This window comes from Palaemon carinicauda, chromosome 7 (assembly GCF_036898095.1).
Source record: "Palaemon carinicauda isolate YSFRI2023 chromosome 7, ASM3689809v2, whole genome shotgun sequence".
NCBI classification, from domain to species: domain Eukaryota; kingdom Metazoa; phylum Arthropoda; class Malacostraca; order Decapoda; family Palaemonidae; genus Palaemon; species Palaemon carinicauda.
Genome location: NC_090731.1, coordinates 80,924,077 through 80,945,961, shown reverse-complemented (window position 1 = coordinate 80,945,961; position 21,885 = coordinate 80,924,077). Strand labels below are relative to the sequence as shown.

The 21,885-nt window shown below is 45.8% G+C and overlaps 1 protein-coding gene across 3 annotated transcripts in view; it reads left to right on the top strand.

The window, feature by feature from the left end:
* LOC137643945 (uncharacterized) overlaps positions 1-21,885 on the top strand; it is a 648,304-nt gene that overhangs the window by 257,337 nt on the left and 369,082 nt on the right. For all 3 annotated transcript variants that reach the window (XM_068376721.1, XM_068376722.1, XM_068376720.1), the window contains exon 4: positions 11,015-11,088. In XM_068376721.1, the coding sequence (XP_068232822.1) occupies positions 11,015-11,088 (74 nt within the window). The remainder of the gene's footprint in view (positions 1-11,014; positions 11,089-21,885) is intronic.

The following is a 21,885-nucleotide window of genomic DNA, read 5'->3' as shown; positions in this document are numbered from 1 at the left end:
ACAAGGTCCTACATTATGCCTCACCTGTGAACAATGAGGATTGTTCCCTCAACCATCTAACCTAAAAGGTTATTTTTTCGGTTCGCTATAGCCTCTGGGACTAGAGTTAGTGTAATAGTGGCCCTATCCTGAGGGCCACATTAAGTGAGAGATCTGCATCTCTTTCTGATCTAACCTTTCTCATTAAAGACGTCCTACCTACTAAGAGGTGGGGCTCCTGGAGAATCTGCCCTCTGAAGGAAGATGTCTCTCTAGGTCTGCTAGAGCATCTAAGGTCTATCTTCATAGAACTTCAGACTTCAGGAGGAACAGCTCTTTACAGGAGAAAACTTTGGATCAAACTATCCCTACAACTGAGGGCGAAGCTCACCTACCTTTTTCGCGGAGCGGATCCTGACAGTACTCCTGCAGATAAAAGATCCGAGGAAAGTTGCTTCATCACTGAACCTTTCAGTGTGTGGACTTCAGCCTCTTCGTTCACCTACTGATCGGAGGTTGTCCAATGCGTCTTACAGACACTATACTAAGCAAATCTATGGATTGAAGCATTATGTGGTGGCGGCAGGTGCTATTTGGACCCTGTCGTCTAGCTCTGCGATGAACAGTAAATTGATTGGGACTATCAATTAAAAGGAGAAGGGGTCAGCAATTTTCGTGTGACCTCCCTTTGAATAAGTGTTGCCAAGGTAACACTAAATCTGTTCAGAATCTCAGGTGTGAAATTATACGGATACCACTAGTGCCGTGTGTACATAGTACACAGTGTTGTTTGACTATTTCATGTACAGAAATTATAAAGAAAAGTCTTGTTAAAAGAGCTTTTCTTCATTTTGAGAGTGGCACTCATCATTTCCCCCTTTCAAAAAGGGGAACATTATTTTCTGTGTATGTCTCTCGTATAATTTCCTTATCAGGCTACATTCATTTCATGTAGTCATTTATTAGGAATAAATGTCTATTAAAATGCAGTTGCGTCCTAATTTGCCCAACATTTGCATGTTTTTAAAATACCAGAGTTCCTTAACTTACTCATGTAAGTATTTCTCATATCATTGTATGCTTACAATCAATGGATGGGGACACTGATATTGGTTCCGCAATATATACAATCCTTGAGACTGGTTGTATTCTCAGTGTATACTTATGTTTGTTCATACAATATATGCTACCTTGAGGCCCTTTTCCTACGTCTAAAAATGACTCTTCCCTGCAGGGGGCAGGAAGCACTAACATTGTTATGCTTAGTGATGATGACGGATAACGGTAACGTCATTTGTCTCAGTTGGCCCTTTTGGCCGTGGAAATATTGCCCCAAGGTTAAGGCACTAACACAAAACCACAGATACATTAATTCTCGGGTATGCATCCATTAGGACGTCATGGCTTGAGCCCAAAAAACGGATTTTGAGCGAAGCGAAAAATCTATTTTTGGGTGAGATGGCCATGACGTCCTAATGGACCCACCCTTCTTTTCTATGAAAAGATCTTCACGGTTTCCCCACCTGATCTACTGTATCTGTAGCACCTTGCTTAACGCTACAAGGAATGACCGCCAGAGGGAGTTGGCGCGGTTTTGATACGATTGTAGTAGGGGAACCAGGGTAATCTTTGTTGCGGTTACCCTTCTATTCTGCCACGTTTTCCCCCTAGAGCCTAGAGGCGTAAAGGCTATTCGGGGTGCAGATTGCCATGTGGCGTGTCAAGAATACGTCCCCTGATGATATACGATACCCTTGAGACTAATCTTAAAGGTACTCGCGCCAGAAGTTAGAATTCTGTGAAACCTTTGGTTTGATTCTCTGGGAATATCACTGTAGTCATATATACCCTTCGGAAGCTACTAAAGGAACCTTCCATTAGGACGTCATGGCCATCTCACCCAAAAATAGATTTTTCGCTTCGCTCAAAATCCGTTAATTGTTATAATTGTTATAATTCTGTTTTTATTACAGCTCTCCACCTTCCCCCCCTTCCCGTGGGTGTCAGTGGGGGAGGAGGGTCTTATGTTCTTTTCCCTCGGGGTTCCTCTTCGGAGTTCCCCCGGGGGAATGAATGTTAACTAATTATTTATTTTATTTTCATAGTTGGCTATCTAGTTTTTCGTTTGCCTATTGCACCAACGAAGCAGAGCTGTCCTGTTTGGGACTAGGGAATCTGCTGTTGCCGCCTCCTCTCTAGGACTTCGTCATGGGCGTGTTCCCTTCTCCTATAAGTTCTCCCATGACAGCTGTCAGCTCCTTAGTTCATTTAGAGTGCTCAGGAGGTTCGCCTCCATGGGTGGGTAACTTCCCTTCCGAGGGAGGTTCCCATTCCAGGTATGAGTTTTTTCCCCTTCAAGGGGGCGGGGGGGAATTTCTCTTACCTTAATAATTCCAGGTTGGTTTCCTGGTCCTCGGGCGGTTATGCTCTGGGTGCTGAGCGACCGCTTTTGTAACCATGCTCAAGGGGCTGAGCGGTTGCAATGCCGGACCATGGAATTCGTGCGACTATGCTCTTGTTGCTGAGCGGTCACGCTTGCAGCTACGCTCAAGGGGCTGAGCAACTGCAGGAGCTCCTCTTCGGAGGGTTGCTCTTTTTAGGTCAGCTTGCTGATCCAACGGCCCTAAGGGGCGCCTTCATCAGTTCTTCATGTCTCTGCTACGAAGTGTTCACCTCTCTCATTCGCGAGAGAGGACACTCATAGAGACTCCTCTTCGGAGGACTCCCCCTGTTGTTGTTGCTGATGTTGCTGAAGGCTCAGTTCCCCCCTCCGAACATCCTTCGAGGGGGCAGCTGAGTCCACTACAGAGACTCCTCTTTGGAGGACTGATGATGGTGCTCCTGTCCGTGGTCGTCTTCATCTTCAGCCCCGCAGAGGATCCTCCTCGACGAGAACAGACCGTTGCAGCTGCTTCGCCAGTCCTTTCGGCAGATCGTTCGTGATCTCCGACACTTGCCAGACCTTCTTGTCTTCCATCTCCGTTCCTGGACACAGATGCGCAGTGGGCGCCACTCCACCCCGTTTTCCAACGGGCACCGGTCCCTTCGGGGCAAAGGGCTTATCTCACAATGTGAGTAAGTCCCTTGAGTGCCAGGTTTTTACCTGTGCAACCTCGTTCTCCTGCGCGCTCGCGAGCAGTAGTTCGCAAACGCTCTCCTGCTGTGGTCCAGACTTCTGCTGAATCAACACTCCAGCGATCTCCTATAGCTGAATCTCGCCGTAGATCTTCTGATCGTCAGCGCGCCCTTTCTGATGTGCGCAATGCGCGCCAACGTTTGCCTTCGCGCCCACAATCTCCGGATCTGGGCGCAGGCAAGGAGATTATTTCTTCGCTGAACTCCCATGTTTGCCTGCTCGCCAGCGAACATCTGCGCACCCTTTCCTGATGTGCGCAATGCGCGCCAACGTTCCCTCACGCGCCCACGATCTCCGGATCTGGGCGCAAGGAAGGACATTATTCCTTCGTCTCCACGCCGACGATCTCCTGCGCTCCCTCAGACCTCACCATCTCTGGTGCGCACTTCCAGACTTAACAAGTCTCTGCGCGCCCGCGCGCCCACGAGAAGTCTCCTGTGCCCGCCCACGAGCGTTGGCCCTTGCGCGCAACCTCACCATCTGGTTCTGCACCCTCGCTGATATCTTCTGGCGGTGCAACTGCGCGCCAACGATCTCCCCGGGTTCTGCCTCGTCGCGCGCAGTTCAAGAGGTTCCTACGCGCTCACAGGTTCCTCTGGACTCGCAGCGCCCTTCTGGAGTTTCGCGCGAAGTACGCCCACGCGCAGTTCCAGTCCCAGCGCTCACGCACTCGCCAACGCGCCAGAACGCATCCACGTCACAGCGCGCCGCCCAGGAGTCGCCCAAGCTAGCGCACGGGTTCTCACAGGCACCCCAGGGCTCTCCTAAGCGCCCGCGCGAGTCTTCGCCTGCGCGCAAGCGTTTTTCAACGCGCCCACGCTTCAGTTCGCCGTAGGTCTCCTACCCGCCCACGCGTTAACTCTCCTGTACGCGATCGGTCGCTACGCGCCATTGCTCGCCAACGCCCCATCGCTCGCTAACGCGCCATCGCCCGCCAACGAGCCATCGTTCGCCAAAACGCGCCATTGCTCGTCAACGCGCCATCGGTCGCTTACGCGCCATCGGTCGCTTACGCGCCATCGGTCGCTTACGCGCCATCGGTCACTTACGCGCCATCGGTCTCCCGGCTCCCAGCGCACGCCCTTACAACCGCGCGCCCACTCGCCCGCGCGCAAACCAACAATATTACCATCGTGCGAGCGCCAGCGTGATTTCGTCAGCGATTCCCGTCGGGTTTCGCAACACGGGCAACCTGGCGAGTCTTCTGGAGCGCGTACTTCCAGATCATTGTCGTCATGATCTCCACCCCGTAAATGCAGAGCAGCGCACGTGCAGGAGCAGGAAGAAGCTTCAGAGAGGTCAGGGCAACATTCTTCTCCTTCTTTTCAGGCAGTCCCCATCATCTCTACTCCTCAGGATCACCCGATCCCCTTCCCTCCAGCGGGAGTCGCTGACACTGCTGCTCTCAGCCGTCAGCAGAGGAGGTACTTCGAGATTATGGGGGAGCCTTGTTTAGCTCTCCCTCTCTACCATTCTGTGGAAGGGCTTACCAGGGAAATTTTTCTAGAGAAACTCTCCACCCGGCAGGTGACATTCTCGGCTTCGTAGATCTTGAGCCAGGTGAAGGCCGCAGAGTGTGCCATGCAGGCCACTTCGTGGCTGGTCGTCTGGCTTGGATCTCTGGACATCCTGTTGTGATCCGAGGACTTGTCCAAGGAGAGCACCAGGAAGACCATGGAACTTTCCTCCTCTCGGGCACAAGCACCATCGATTTCCGGCTCACCAAGTTTCGAACTTGTGGACAAACTCGATGTTGAAGCATTGAGATGCAGTGACCGAGAGGTTCCTCTCGGGTGTCTCATCCGTGGATGTCGGCAAACTCAGACACTCTTCCATCCTTGGAAAGAGCTTGTTTGAGCCCAAGGACGTGGGACGGACAGCTGAGAGGTAGAGGAAATCGAATCACGATTTGCCCCTCCAAAGGCGCTTACATCCAGATCCTACGAGCCTCCAGCGCCTCAACAACAACAGCCTCGTCAGCCTAGGACATTGGAACCGGCTCCGGCGGCAAAGACAAGGTGTCTAAACAGCAGCCCCCCTCCTCTCAGGGTCAAGAAGGACGGGAAGTCCTCCTGGGGAGGCAATAATCCTAGAGGGAGCGGCCGAGGCAGCAAACGCTAGGATTGGCAACCCCCATGCCCCCCAGTGGGGGGATGCCTAAAGTTGCGCGTTCAGGTGGCAGCAACTCGGGGCCGATTCCTGCACGATCTCCGTGATCAGCCAAGGATATCGCGTCCCGTTCTTAGCATCTCTACCTCCCCTGACGCGAATCCAGTGTCTCTGAGCTCCTATGCCATGGGATCGGCAAAGGGGCTAGCCCTTCGGGCAGAATCCGAGACCATGCTCTAGAAAGATGCTCTCCGTAAGGTCGTCGACGGCTCCCCCCAGCCTCTTCAGTCGACTCTTTCTTGTAAAGAAGGTATCTGAAGGCTGGAGACCCATCGTCAGCTCTGAACAAGTTCGTCGAACAAACTTCGTTTAGCGTGGAACAGCAGAGTTGATCAGACTTGTAGTGAGACCACAAAACTTTAGGTGCACACTGGATCTGAAGGACGGGTTCTTCCAGATCCCAATCCATCTGTCTTCCAGGAAGTACTTGAGATTCAGCCTAGACAACAAGGTCATCCAGTTCAAGGTGCTGTGTTTCGATCTCTCCACAGTACCGCAGGTGTTCACCAGAATGTTCACCCTGATATTTTCGTGGCCACACAGGATCGGCATCCGGCCCCTTCGCTATCTGGATGACTGGCTAACCCCGGCAGTCTCGGAATTGACCTTTCTTCGACACCGAGACAAGCCTCTGGGACTTTGCCAAGATCTAGGGATCATGGCAAATCTCGAGAAGTCTTCTCTGCTTCCATCCCAACAACTGGGATATTTAGGCATGATATTAGACACCAATCTCCCAAAGCCTTCCCATCAGACGACAGGATAGCAAGGCTGAGGAGAGTCGTAGAACCTTTCCTCAGACGAGGAGAGCTCCAGCCCAATCTTGGTTACGTCTCCTAGGTCACCTTTCCTCCCTGACCCGTCTGGTTCCAAACGGCCGCCTCAGGATGAGATCCCTGCAATGGCGGCTCAAGTTCCGGTGGAACCAAGGCAACGATTCCCCGGACACTCTGGTCCCTATGGGACCTGCGGAACGAATGGACCCGTAGTGGTGGTTGACCTACAGGAACCTTTGAAAGGGAGTGGATCTTCTCGTCCTTCCCCCGCATTTGATGCTGTTCTCGGACGCGTCAAAAGAAGGGGGAGGGGGGACCCACGTTCTGAACCAAAGAATCTCAGGCCTATGGTCAGAATCAGAAGGTACCTCCACATCAATCTGCTTGGAATGAAGGCCGTATATCTGGCCCTTCAACAGTTCCAACAATCCCTGGCGGGTCACTCCGTGAGCAACAACTCCACGTTAGTGGCTTATTTCAACAATCAGAGTGGTACCTTTTCATAACAGCTTTCCCATCTTGCAGTAGAGATACTGAGATGGACCGATTCCACTCAATACCACTATCGGCTCGCTTCATTCCGGGCAAAGGAATGTGCGCTCCGACAGTCTGAGCAGAGCCTCGCAGATAGTGAGTACCGAGTGGTCTTTGGACCCTGTAGTAGCCAACAAAGTCCTGACTTTGTGGACCTGTTCGCGACAGCCTTGAACTTCAAGCTGCCGCTGTATTACTCCCCAGTCCCGAACCCCAAGGCACTCTGGCAAAATGCCTTCCAACAACGGTGGGACAACATTGACGTCTACACCTTCCCACCGTTCTGTCTGGTGAGAAGGGTGCTCAACAAGACCAGACTATTGGTCAATCTGTCGATGACTCTGATAGCTCCGCTACGGCATCATGCAGAGTGGTTCCCGGACCTTCTGCATCCCCTGACGGAACTCCCGAGAGAGCTTCCCCCACGACACGAGCTACTCAAGCAACCACACTGCAACATCTACCACAAAGCCGTAGCATCGCTTCGGCTTCACGCCTGGAGACTATCCAGCATTCCCTCACAGAAAGAGGCGTTCCGCAACAAGTTGCGGAGAGGTTGTCTCGACACCTGCGAAAGTCATCCGCAGGGGTCTACCAGGCGAAGTGGAGAGGCTTCTGTGGATTGGTGTCGTGGGAGAGGTATTTCTCCCCTTGATGCCACTATTCCAGCAATAGCGGAATTATTGTATACCTGCGGGAGGAAATGCGCCTTTCACTCTCGGCGGTGAAAGCCTATCGCTCAGCCTTAAGCCTGCTCCTGCAGGCTGAAAGGAATAGACATTTCCTCCTCGCTGGATCTTTCTTCGCTCATACGAAGCTACGAACTTACCTGCCCCCAGTCGGAAGTGAGACCTCCTCCGTGGAACATGGTTCGAGTTCTTAGGGCTCTCAAGAGACCTCCTTGCAAACCATCACGCCAGGCTTCTGATCGTCACCTGACTTGGAAGACGGTACTCTTGCTCGCTCTGGCCTTGGCCAAGCGTGCCAGCGAACTTCATGGTCTCTCGTACGACGCCGCCCATTTAAGAGGAGAGTGGGAGATAACATTCAGGTTCGTCCCTGAGTTGGTTACTAGACTCAGAATCTTGGAGCCCGGACCCTCGGTTCGACTCCTTCAAGATTTTGAACCTCCGTTCTGTAACAGATGACCTAGACCATCTCCTACTATGCCCAGTAAGGAGTCGGAGGTGTTATCTTAAAGAACAACTTCAGTTCGTCCTCACGTGCAAGCCCTGTTTGGGAGCACAGGAAGGACGGAGAGGAGGGTCACCAAGAATACCTTTTCAGCCTTGATTCGAAGGGTCATCCATCGCGCCCTGAATCCAGACCCTCCTCCGTCACGTCGCCTTAGAGCACACGACGTCAGAGGCATCACAACGTCCCTGGCCTTCAAGAGGAACTATTCTGTGACGCAGGTGCTACAAGCTGGAGTCTGGAAACGTCAAACAACCTTCACAGCCCACTACCTGCAGGACGTGACCCACAGGAGCTCGATACGTTTTCTATCGGCCCTGTGGTGGCTACACAACAGCTGGTCCAACCTCAGGCTCCTTAATGGACAGGTAGCAGAAGGTTGAGGGCATTGTTACCCGGTTTTAGTCTGCATGAATGAAAGAAGTATGTCTGGCCCTTACTTCTTTCTTCATCCTCCCCTCTCTTGGGGAAAGCAGCATCCTGGGTTCTCTGCATAGCTGACCTCAAACCTCTGCAGGTAAACCATGCTTCCTTGTGTTCCTAGTATTAAGATAACACTGTCGCGTCCCCCATACCCTGACGAGGTGGTATTGGGATCGTCCTAGCCTAGAATTCCATCTAAGGGACTTCAGGTCAACTTCCTAGGACAAGTCACACTTCATCCCTCCACACACGAGCTTATGTAGGCCGCACGTTCCTTGCGGAGCAAGGAACTTGCGAGGTGCAGAGACTTTTTCTCGAGTGATGCTCACTCGGATTCTGAGCCCCCGGGCAAAGCCAAAGCCAGTAAGGCTGGGATTTTCCACCCTTCCTAAGGGGTAAGTCACCCCATGTAAATAAGCGTGGTTTGTATTTCGGTTACGGAACAAATGACAAATTCGGAGATAATTTGTATTTTTCCTAACCATACAAACCTTAGCTATTTACACATATTTGCCCACCAGCCCTGTCCCCCAAGGCAAGTCCTACCTCTAAGCGAAGTGAATCAGTTCACCGGTGTGTGAGGGGGGAGGGGTAGCTAGCTACCCCTCTCCTACCCCCTCGCTAGCTAGCAAGAGGGTAGTTAACCCTCGTTAAAAATCTAATGGCTCGTCATTTCAGCTACGCCGAAAGTAATACCCCATGTAAATAGCTAAGGTTTGTATGGTTAGGAAAAATACAAATTATCTTCGAATTTGTCATTTTTTTTTTTTTTCATTCATTTACACCTTACTAATGATTTTATTTGAAAGGTTAGATCCTTGTTAAAGATTCATAATTCTACTCAGTTTGCATAAAAAAATCCTCAAAAATAATTATTGTATTTTTCATGAATTTCTCAATAAAATATTTACAATTTTTTCCAGTTATGTTTTTTTTTTACATTAGTAGAAAAAATTGAAGATGGGTGAATCTTGAGTTTGTTATTTATTCAATTTAAGAAATGTCATAGACGCCCTCAAAGGTTACACACAAAAGAATCTACTGCTACTACAATTTAAAGAGCTCCTTGATTTTTATTCCTAAGGGTTAAATATTGATATATTTTGGATTCTGACCCATGTTGGATTAGTTGGTAATAAAAAAGCAGATACCACTGCTAAATTAGCAATAGATTTACCACAACATAGCATTAAATTCCTAGTTAAGGATTGTATAAACTTCATAAAGCATTTCACAGTAAGAAAAGGGACAAGTATTTGGAATAATTAGTGAAAATGGTAATCCCCAAAACAGAAAGATAAGATGATGGAAGTAATTTTAGCAAGACTGCATATTGGTCTTTCAAATTTGATCTATGGATTTTTAATGTGCACACATCATGAGACAGTTCCCAGGTGCAATGAGTGTGACAATCTTTTAGCCATTTGCCTTATTCTTTTGTGGTTGTAAAGTTTTTAGAATACAAGAGATATTTATGTTTTAGGGAGAAAAGTCTGTATCTGACACTTTATTGGATCCTGAGTTTCTCTGCTTTTAAGGTGTTGATGTCCTTAAGATGCATAGGTTTAATATGTAAGATTTAAACTTTTAATTATTACAGATTTTTATATCTTGATTTTTTTTTCACTTATTTTTACTATATGATTATTTTATTTTATTCATTAGATTTTTTATTTTTTATTTTTGTATACATAAATTAAATGTTACCGGCGTCAATGACCTTAGATGTCAGGATGCCTAAAAACTTTAAATCAATCAATCATTAGATATGATATATATATATATATATATATATATATATATATATATATATATATATATATATATATATATCTTTCCCAAATTTATTCAGGCAACCTCTGCAAGAGTCAAGCTTGACTCAATGGGCTGATAAATCTCCTCATTTTAATAAATAAAACTAATAATGCCATCACCAACACTACCAACACTAATAATGCCATCACCAATGCTCGAAGACTAAGAACAGTTCCACAATCACCCCTAGTATCACCACCACAACCGAAGCCCATTATTAGAGATATTGAAGGAGGAGGAATCCATTTGCTAACAGGTGGATTCAAATTAAAACCATGTCGCTATTAACTGTTTTAGTTTTATCCCATATGAGTAGGGTATGGAGTGAACCATCTGGAAAGTTTAGATTACTCTTACTGTGGTGATGGTGGAAAATGTAAATTTCCTTACCAACTTATAAAAATTTCTTAATATTCTCAAGCAGGTAAAACAACACATTACAAATAAATAAATCTTAATAATATTGGGATATTTTGGTAAATGACCCCCATACCCTGGATATGGTGACCCTCATGGTAATTTCGACAATCTCTGCAAATTCAATGAAAGAAAATTCTGGTGATGACCTAGGCAACAAAAAGGACCGCTCCTCCAACACCAACAACACAAGGGCTGACATCATTACCACCAACCTCGTCAACACAATCACCAACTCCATTAACACCAATGGCAACAACACCATCACCAATAACAACATTACAAGCAATGCACTTTGAATGATAGAATGCCTTGACAAAGTCACTCGGCTTCAACAAGGAATATCCCATAAATCAATCTTTCACAACCTACCAGCTGCCACTTACCTTGTAAACAAGCTTCATGGACAAACTCCTGCTACCATTAGGAATACTTTATCCTTATATGAAAAACTTTAGCTTTCTGTATGTAGGAATATGAATATTATTAATGAAATGCTATATTTGAATAATGAATTTTTATTCAAAATACGTAAATGTAATCAATTATTCTGTATCTTATTTTATTTCAGGAAAAATGTTCAGTTGATGCAGTTAGTGTTGGTGCTGTCCTTTCTGATTATCAAAGAGTTCGTGTTGAAAATGTGTAAGCAGTATTATTGATTTGTTTTTGTTTGAATGCATGCAATTACATACAGTCAAGTTCATTATGATACTAATCTAGAAAAGAATATTTGTCTTCTTACACAAATACAGACCCTACAATTGTACATTTCATTTCTCCTCTGCTGGTGGAGAGAGAAGGCCATTCAAAATCATAAAAAATTTTATGTTGTTTTAGATAGTTTTGTGCTGAATGGCAGCATTTTAAACAAAGGTAGTTTAATTATTTCAATGAAACTACTCTATATTCATTGTGCTAAGTGCTTCGAGATGCAGGCTTGATAGATAAATGAAACGTAGATGCAACTTAGGCAGTTGCTTTAGTGAAATTGAATAAGAGAAAAATTGTTTAACGAATCAAGTTTTGATAGTGATGAGTCTGTAAAATTCTTTATTTCTTTAGTTTCTTTGATGAAATCTCAATTAAAGACAGTAATTATGAGCTAATCTGTCTTATTTCAAACCCTAACATGACTTCTTGTGTTTGGTCTAGTGTTCCATTCAGTAAGGATTCTAAAGGTGCACAGTGCATTACATATTCAAAATCCTCTCATAGAGCGTAGAATTCTATATTCTTTAAACCCTTTTGCAGCAAAATCCTCATCTTCCCACAATCCTAGCCTATCAACTGTGAGGCAGAAGACTGAGTTGGTAGCGTAGGTCCTTATATCCCTCCACTCACCAAAGTAAGCGGTCTAAAGTAACTTTTTGGGCTCGAGCCATGTCGTCCTGATGGAAGTTCCTTCTGGCAACTTCTACAGTATGATATTTCTGCGAATGATATCACAAGAGAATTACCGTCAGGTATCACGGGGATCCAACCACCGGAAACGACTATCTGAAGATATCGTGTATAATCAGGGACGTATCCTAAGATAACCATAGATATCTGCACCCCAAACAGACTTTACCCAGTCTAATCCTCTAAGGGGTAGGATAAGTAAGGAGCCATTACACATCCTATCACCTTCTGGTGCTCCTTACGATCCTGCTTCACCATTCCTTTTTACACAGCTGGTGGCTACAGTGCGGTTGATTTTTGTGGGCGCTCTTTTCACCTTTTTAGATTTGATATGTGTTTTGGCTTCTTCTTCTTCGTCAAAGTTGAGTTCCTACCTCTCTTTGTCTTTGTTTATGCTAATTTTGTTTTAGCTCCCTCTGGGGACTTCTATTTTAGCATTTGGTTAGAGGAAGCCTGAGCGGTTCGAGTCCTGCTAGCAATGGTGTCGGGTTTAGACCCTGATTGTCCTTTTTTTGTGTTTACTATTATTTTGGTAAGTTTCATGTTAGCTAGTTTATGTTTAGCATTACGATGCTAAGGACTCCATTTTATATTGAATTTATATTGCATTTTCTTATTTTAGTCTTTTTGAGTTCGTATCAGTTTCGGCTAGCCTAGCCTAGAGTCGCGGAGAGGGACACGCAAATTTAGTTTTTGGTTTTGAGTTTCGGTTTCGTCGGCAGTGGTTACTTCCCTTGGGAAAATATTTACTCGGTTATACTAGTTTCTGAGTTTTTTGGACCCACTTGTTGACGTTTCTCGGTTCTCCGACCGTTTTGGCTCTTGGCCATCATGTTACAAATATTGGAGTCTCTCAGGGCTAGGAAGGCACAGTTTTGGAGATCCCCTTTGCAAAGGGTGAGGTCATTTATCTTGTTCAGTTGGTTCGCTGACTGGCTAATGCCTTTTCTTTTAGTCTCTGGGATTCTTCTTTTGTCTTGTATCTGGCCAGGCCTATACGTTATCGGCATGTCCGCTGGGCCATCGTGCTACATATGCTCTCATGTTGGCTTACGGTTTGTCTACAGTGTTCCCCTTTGTGAAGAGTGGGCCTTTTTTCCTGTTGGTGCGCTGACAGTTTTGTGATGCCGTATCTTAGCCTCTGAGAATATTGATATAGTAATTATAATGGTGGGTTTTCCCGTTACTGATATCGAACTTGATTTATTATGCTGTGTTTTTGCAATTGCTTGTTGAGGCCTAGCCCCTCCGGGGTTCTGGCCTATTAACCTGGCAGCATTCTCCTTTATAAAAGAGAGTTGTCAGGCTGTCGGCAATGCCAGTACTTACGGCTTCGTCGTCTCCAACGGCATTCCTTTTCTGGGCCATGTTATAGTGATACGTCGCTATTTTAATGAACGTGGCCTTTAATGCCACACACTTTTTATTACGGCATGATGATTTGATACAAATTATCGTCGTTTTATTTTGCTGTCGTCTTTGCCGACACTGTCGTTACTGGCGGCAGTACTCGCCCAGTATAGGGTATTGTTATCGTACCCCTGATTTAGGAACAGGCTCGGAAGTCGACTATGCCGTTAACTATCTGTGCCGTTACGGACGGCAAAGATTTGATAACATGACGGCATGTGTTTTATTTCTTAGAGATTGCCTTCTAAAAAGGGGTTGCTCTATTATCTGTTGATGAGCACAAAACTTAGATCGACATAGAGACCTTACTTCTACTACTTGCGAGGTATCTTATGTTCGTCAATTACGGAGTTCTCTTTTTTGAAAGGTTCTCTTTGGCTAGACTTTAGAGTTAACCATTACACTTGGTTAATTGCTTCCATCTCTTTATTCAGATCCTTTAAGGACGTGGATTGGATTGTTCTCCCGTTTTCTTACAGGTGGGATTCCTATTTAGGATTCCCCTTGTCAGATTATGGATTAAAGAATAGCCTTCCATTTATACCTTTGGTTGCTCCAGTTATCGATGCGTCGATATGTTTTGCATGGTAGGCGACTTCGTTGCCTTCCTACCTAGCCCTTTCGTTGTGGAGATAGTAGACTATTGATTTTGATGAGCATCCTGGTTCCCCCTCTTAACAGAATGTTATACTTATGATTAAAGGGGACAATTGTAGTTGGCTTTATGTTCCAATCTAACGGCATTGAAGAGGTCTGGATATTGTGATCCCTTTTTCTCTTATTGATCACCAATTGCTAACACACACAATTTGGGAATTAATTTCTCAAATTTAATTGAGTTGATTGAATGCTACTAATCAATTCTTTCAGCTTGGTGATTCAAAGAGACGAAGGTACTCATGGTTGTTTTCTCCTCTTTAGAGGCGGGGTTTTCGAAGGACATGCACTGTCGAGTTCAGATTTGTGCCAGAACCGTGAGGTATCCTTATGGTCATGATACCTGTAGGACCCATGCTAAATGCCGGAGAATGTAGGGTCCAGTCTCCTATTGGGACCTGCAGGATTACAGTGTGTGTAAGGACTTACATCACTATGGATGGTTATCAAAAGAATATCTGATGACGACCGAGTGTTTTTCCAGAGATCTCTTCGTTCCTGGGTCAGGGGCTTCAAGCAGAATGCTGAACCAAAGCCTCCTTATCTTCCTTCTGCAGAGTGGAAGGATATTCTTTTTCCTAAGGCAGCCCCTGACTCGCTATTGAGTTACGCTCAACCTAGACCCATAGCTACTCTCCAGATTCACGTGGATGTAGTTTTAAGTTCTTTGAGCCTTGATTTGAACATTATATCCATGGTTTCTTCTTTATCTCTGGGTAGAGAATTGGCTCTTCTGTCGGCGGTAGTTTCGGATGAACCTCTCCCTTATGTGGATAATTTTTATCTGCCTGAATTGGACCGTGTTACTGTGACGTCCGTGAGAGACTCAGTGTGTTCTGTTTTCTCAACTGCCGTCACTACCACCGCTTCTCTATCAACAGTTACGACTACGCCTTCTGTTTCAGGTACTTCTCCTGTTTCTGTCCCTCCTCCATCCCCTGTTGAGCTGGGGGAACCAACACTTCTTAAATTTCCAAGTAACTTGGAGGACAGGTCCCTGTTAGCAAATATGAAGACTTTTATTGAAGGGACCCAAGAATATCAAAGAAGGATGTTCAACGCTTTACGGGAGGAGATTCAGGTTTTGAAACCTCAAGAGGATCCTTTCAAGGCTAAGGTTTTACCTTCTCAGCTTCCCTCTTGCACGCAGCAAAACCCATGGAGGTCATGTGGTGCTTTCAGAGGGTATTCTTCATATAGGAGAGGGGCTAGGCTCTAGACCGGTTGCTGATCTGGAATTTTATCCAGATATAGAGGCCGACCCCTTTTGTTATGTTATGTTAGCGGAAGTTGTTCCGTTAAAAGACGACTTTATCCCTAAGGAAACGAATCTTCTAAATCACACCAGAGCGCAGCACCTGGCGGGGAAGGCAATGAGGACAGTAGGGTGTATTAACACACTATTTGGCGCCTTTGGTAAAAGGTTGGCCACTTGTATAGCCCCTGACACAATGGGTTTTCTCTTTGCTTTGAAAAGGCCATCCGGGAAGGTAAATCTCTTCCGGTCTTGGAAGAATGTAAACCCGTGTCACTGGTTCTTCACCATGACGTTGAACATGGGTTACATATCCAGTTTACGTTTGCTGAAGGGAAACTAGATAAGGATATAGCCAGCCAGCAACTTAACGAAAGATTGCCTGAGATTCCTTATCACTTACTTCATGTAGAATTGGAGGCTAAGGAGAGACTATCAGTTTCGATGTCTGTTCAATGCTCTGTGGAAATGATGATTGGTAATTTCATTGATGCTCCTGTCTTTTCCCTGCTGGCCAAGATACACTTGGCTACTCTTATGAAGGATCCTTTTGACTTCTTTCAGGCCCGAAGACTCTGCAGGAAGCATGTTCTAGCATCCGCTACTATTTCTCATGAACCGAAGCGTCTTATTGATGCTTGTATTTGGGGTAAAGATCTTTTTCCACAAAAAATTAGTAAAGGAGATCTTGGATAAAGAGGCAGCAGAAAATTAGAGTCTTTCCCAGAGATGGGGAATATCTCTGAAGAGAAATAATTTATTCCTGGGGTCGGTCCTCAACCTAAGGAGGTCCTTCACTCCTTCTTCAGTTAGTGCTTTTCAGGATACATTTATTGTTCCTCATCCGGTGACTTCACAGTCCCCAACATTCAATCCTGGATTTTAACAAGGGACTTCGTCCTTTCGTTCCCCCAAGACAGAAAGAGGGGGTAGATGCCGATCTGACAGGGAACGCAGGCCAAGGAGTCGGGGTCTCCAAAGTAACAGGGGAACTAGGGCCACACATCTTCAACCAAACCAATGCAGATACTCCAGTAGGGGAGGGCTGAAATTGTTCAAGGACAGGTGGGCGGTCAGTCTGTGGGCACAGAGCGTGATTTCCAGCGGTCTAGGCTGGAAATGGAAGACAACCTCCAAGGAACAGGAGATTTATCCAGGAATCAACACCTCATCTGGAACAATATGTGCAGGACCTATTAAAGAAGAGAGTTATTTGTTGCACGAAATCTATGAAATGTCAAGGTCGTCTTTTCTGCGTTCCAAAGAAAGTTTCGATTATTCCTCGAACTATTCTTGACTTGTCCCATCTAAACCTGTTCGTTTAGTGCGACAAGTTCCGGATGCTGACTATTTTGCAGATACGGACTCTACTTCCCCGGGGGCTTACACCGTTTATATAGATCTTACCGATGTTTATTGGCATTTTCCGATAGGTCGATGCTTCTTTCCCTACCTTGGTTTCAGACTGGAGAGAAGGGCTTATGTATTCAGAGCTATGCCATTCGGGCTCAACATAGTTCCGAGGATTTTCACGAAGGTTATAGACGAAGTCGTTTAAAAATTAAGGGAAAAAGACCTTCAAGTAGCGGCATACCTGGATGACTAGCTCGTGAGGGCTCCCTCAGCAAGGGAATGCACGAAAGCAACATATCACGTTGTCAAATTCCTCCAATATCTAGGATTCCAAATAACCTTCAAAAAGTCAAGTCTGAACCCGGCTCAGGTGTTCCAATGGTTAGAGATTCGTTGGAATCTAAAGACTCATACCCTCTCCATTCCTTCCGCCAAGAGGAAGGAAATAGCCCAGTCAGTTCGGTCTTTCATCAAGTCGAGAAGGACCACCAGGCTTTGCCAGGAAAGGGTTCTGGGCTCATTACAGTACGTCTCCATAACGAACCCTCTCCTCAAGATCAGACTCAAGGATGCCAGCAGAGTTTGGAAGAAGAGAGCCTCCACAGCTCTCTGCGATTATCAGAAGACGACTCCGGAGTTGCTTCGACGGCAACTTCATCAGTGGTCCGATGCCAGAAGTCTTTCCAAAACGGTTCCATTGCACTTTCTTCCTCCTGTAGTGATTCTTCATACGGATGCCTCTCTGGACGGTTGGGGGGGGGGGGGAGGTCATACTCCACTCAAGAAAGTGCGAGGTCGTTGGTCTCAGAGATTCAAACAATTCCACATCAATATTCTGGAGGCCATGGCAGTTTTCTTATCCCTAAAAACGCTATAATTGAAGAACAACATTCACATCTGGCTAGTATTAGACTGCAAAGTAATAGTTCATTGCATCAACCGGCAAGTTTCAAGATCTCCTCAAATAAATCATGTAATGATCGCCATTTTTCGTTGGCTCAGAGGAAGAGGTGGCATTTGTCAGCCTCTCACCTTCACGGAGTTCGGAATGTGATGACAGACTCCCTATCTCGAACACATCCGCTAGAAGCAGAATGGTCTTTAGACGAAAAATCATTCTCCTTCCTGCAGGAGTTAGTCCCGGGTCGCCAAGTGGAGCTGTTTGCATCGAGTCTCAACAAGAAGCTTTCCAATTAGGTGGCACCAAATGTGGTCCTAACGGGGTGAGCATGGATGCGTTAAACATGGATTGGAATCAGTGGGAGAAGATTTATGTGTTTCCACCCTTCAATCTTTCCTTGAAGGTGTTGGACAAGCTTCGATCATTGAAAGGGACAGCAGCCCTGGTTGCTCCTCTTTGGCCAAAGAGCAACTGGTATCCTTTGGTGACAGAGATGAACCCCAGGTTGGTGCCTCTACCCAACCTTAGTCTGTATCAAGAAGTACAGAGGAAGCCTGCCTTCGCTTCATCTTTGAAAACGAAAGGCCTTTATCTCATAATTTTTTGCATCAGCCCTAGAAAAGGGGTTCAGAATTCAATGAGACAAATTGGCATTTGCAGAAAATTATAAAACTTCCACTACTTTCAATCAGTATGAAATGTCGAGGAAGAAATGGGTTCGATATGTGAAAGATAAAAATCCACCTTCTATATTTATGGATTTTTTTGTTTAGGCTTTCTGATCGAGTTACACGCGAAAGGTTTAGCATCCTTCACAATTTCGTCGTACAGGTTGGCCCTAGCTAGACCCATTTTCTATGCTTTTGACATAGGTTTTAACTCGGATCTCTTCAATAAGATTGCGCAAGGTTGAGACCATCGGCTCCACAGAGGCCGATCTCCTAGTCATTGGATAAAGTTTTGCAATTGGCTTCGGAGATTGACAATCAAATAGCGTCTTTTTGGGCTCGGCCCTGTCGTCCTGATGGAAGGTTCCTTTAGGTAGCTTTCTAAGGAATACTTGCTACAGTGATACTCCCAGAGAATTAACCATAGGTCTCCAGAATTATAACTCCTGGCGCGAGTATTCTTAATATATCTTTAAGGATATCGCATAATATCAGGGGACGTATTTTTTGATACAACACGTAGCAATCTTCACCCCGAATAGATTTAACTCTTTGAGGGGGAAGAGTGGCGAACGAAAGGGGACCCGTTATCAAGGTACCTGGTGGACCCCCTCCCTGTACTACTACAGCCCATCATTCCTTTGAACTGTAGCATTTAAGCTAAGTGTGCTCCCACGTTTCTCTCGGTGTTGTTACTGTTTATTGGATTATTATCATGCAATCTCCAGCATCTTCATCCTCTGGAAAGTTTAGTATTTGATCTTTCCTTTGTATAATTTATAGCTCCCTTCTCACAGTTGAATTTGTATAATTTAAGTTTGATAAGTGGAGCGCAGCCAACTCCGGAGGCAGCCATTTTGAGACCGCTGTCGCACGCCACAAATGCAATTTATTTAGTTAGTAGTGTGACGCTCTCGGTATTTAGCTATAAAGAAACTTTTAGCTAGTTAGGGAAATTATACTAGTGAAGATTGCATACATATAATATTTCCTCTTCCGATATGTAACGTTACTTTTGTATACGACGAGGACCCCGGTGGTATCAATCTTAGCCGTGGTCCCCACCCGAGTTAGGCTAACCTAACCCATTCTGTATACGTTAGTAATGTAAATTCCATTGTTTAACCTCTTGTATCGTTTCCTATTAATACGGTTGGGGATATATATCCCCCTAGAATTTATGGGTATAATTCGATACATTTCTCTTTTAGAGAAAAGAGGATGAACCCTTTCGCCCTCCTGAGCGCCGCCATTCCAAGCGGCAAGCCTCTCTTTCGTCATCACCACAAAGTAGTTAACTCCGGATTGACTTGGATAGTTTCTACTGTCGATCTTCTTTGCCGATGGGTATCCCAGCTTCGAAGTATGATGGTAACTCAGGGTGTATTGTCTTGCAGCCGACAATGTCGCTGACTGAGGAATCACGATTCCTCTGCCACCCACGACGTTATCGGCATGGGAAGCTATGCTTCCTTAGTTTACAATCGAAAGTAGGCGGCATACCTGCCACCGCCTTTCTCCCTTGTAGACTATAAGACATGTCTTATAGCCGACAATGTCGCCGACAGGGGAATTCTTATTCCTCTGCTGACCATGACGGAGTCGGCTCAGGAAGCCATGCTTCATTAGTTTACAGCCGAAAGTGGACAGCATACATGCCGCCGCCTTTCTCCCCTGCAAACTATAAGACCCTTTTCCCTTCCCCCTCTGTCCTTTAGTGTCGGCCTAGCCGTCACAACATTCTTTTGGCCGGTATTCTACAATCATCCCCGCTTGCTGGGTTGACTAAGTTGCCGCCTGAGACCCTACCAGCGGCAATTAGTTTTCCGCCTCGGCCAACTCCCCCTCATGTCCTTCCTTCACTGGAAGTGAATGCTCCCGGGGGGAAAGACTGAGCCGGCCCTGATGGCTGCCGGTGGGAAACCCATTATACTGTTGAGAATTCTTCAGTCCTCTCTTGGACTGCCATCCATAGACCTCGCAACCGGCAGTACAGCCGGCGGCAAAAGTTGTGGCTGGATGGAAGCTAGAAACAGTTGCATTCCTCCCCTTCCATTAGAACTCTCCTTCTGGCAAGGAGACAGTAGGCAGCAGTAGCCCTTCTACACTTCCAATTATTGTACTAAACCATAATAATAGGAAACCTTCCTTTCCATTCTTTCTCTCTCTCTGTCAGTTAGCCTAACCCCGATAGTATACCGGTAAAACTACAGTATACAACAATACAGTAGCCAGTATAACTACAGTACGTATATAACAATACAGTAGTTAGAAAACTATAGTACTGTATATAACAATACAGTAGTTGGTAAAACTACAGTATACAACAATACAGTAGTACAAGTATTTCTAACATATTCTGTGTATCCTTTCACAGTCTATTGTTGGGACCATATAATATGTTGAGGTGAAGTATTCCCTCAACACCCTGATGAATCCTTTGATTATCGGGACACTTATGAATCACCGTTCAGTATTAATATTCTACAGGTGGAGGATTTAGTGTAAATATTCACTGACTCCGGCTCTACGTATGGGAGCTATTCCACTCTGTATTCTCCCTTATAAGGAAATTGAATATTAATATTGACAGAGGTCTCAGCAATTGCCTGGGAGAGGAAACACAGATATGTGTCTTTACTATTTCCTTTATAGCTTACTATCCTAAGCTATTAAATATATTAGTAAGTATTGCTATTGATAAATATGCATTTATATCAATGATATAAACAACTCAATACTCATTTCACCTTTTCTTTCCTTACAGGAGGAGCCAATGGTGAAGTGTGCAGTCGTGTTCTGCAACCACAAGAGCAAGGACTTCTGTGGGCATACGGTATGTAGGTCACATGGTCCCTGCTGTATCGTATCTGGATCCCTGAGGTACTGGGACCCGAAAGGTTGCTCCATCTCCTCGGCCTTGATGACCGAAGGCTTCGGAGAAGATATCCCTGACACTACGGAGTCAATGGATACAGCAAGAGAAATTCTTCGGAGGTGGGTAAGAGGGTTCCAGAAGAACTCTCCAGGACCTTACCTACCTAATGAATCTTTGAGGTACCTTCTGTTCCCGAAGGCTCAATCCAACGCGGTTGTGCCCCAGGTACAAGTCAAGCTTCCCTTCATCCAACTTACAGTGAACGCAGACATCAACAAGGCACTGGAAGGCATGGACATCCACCAAGAACGTATGTCGGAGGTGTCTAACGACACCGAAAAGGACCTTCTGCAAGAAGATCCTGAAGAAGAAGTGGTTCAACCACCTACGGAGGAAGATGGATCCTTTTCGACAGTAACTGAGGACCCTCAGTTCACCGTGACGGCATATCAACCTGTGCCGTCAACCTCTTCAGCCCCAACTCCCCAACCGGACGTACAGGTCGGCAGGAGACAAAGAGAGAGATATGGAAAGGGAAATGCTCTGGCGCTTCCAGAGGCTTTAATAAGCCCTTAGAGTATCTGACCTACCTCATTGCTCCGAAACCAACCCCTGGAGGTACACGGAGCACATGCCCATGGTGAATGGGAAGCTCTATATCTCCGAAAAGTTGGGGGCCAAACTCCTTGAAGATCTCCAATTCTGGCCCAGCTTTTCAGCATACCCAGATTGTTACGTGAGACTACGGGATGAACCAGCATCCCATAAGGAGACGGTAACAAAGGAAGTCATTGTCTTTGAGCATAACAAAGCACAGGCTATCCTATCAAAGACCCTGAAAGGAGCCGGATATACCAACTCCAAAGTCTCGGCATTGAGCAAGAGGCATCCAACCTTCATTGCTCCTTCCTCCAGA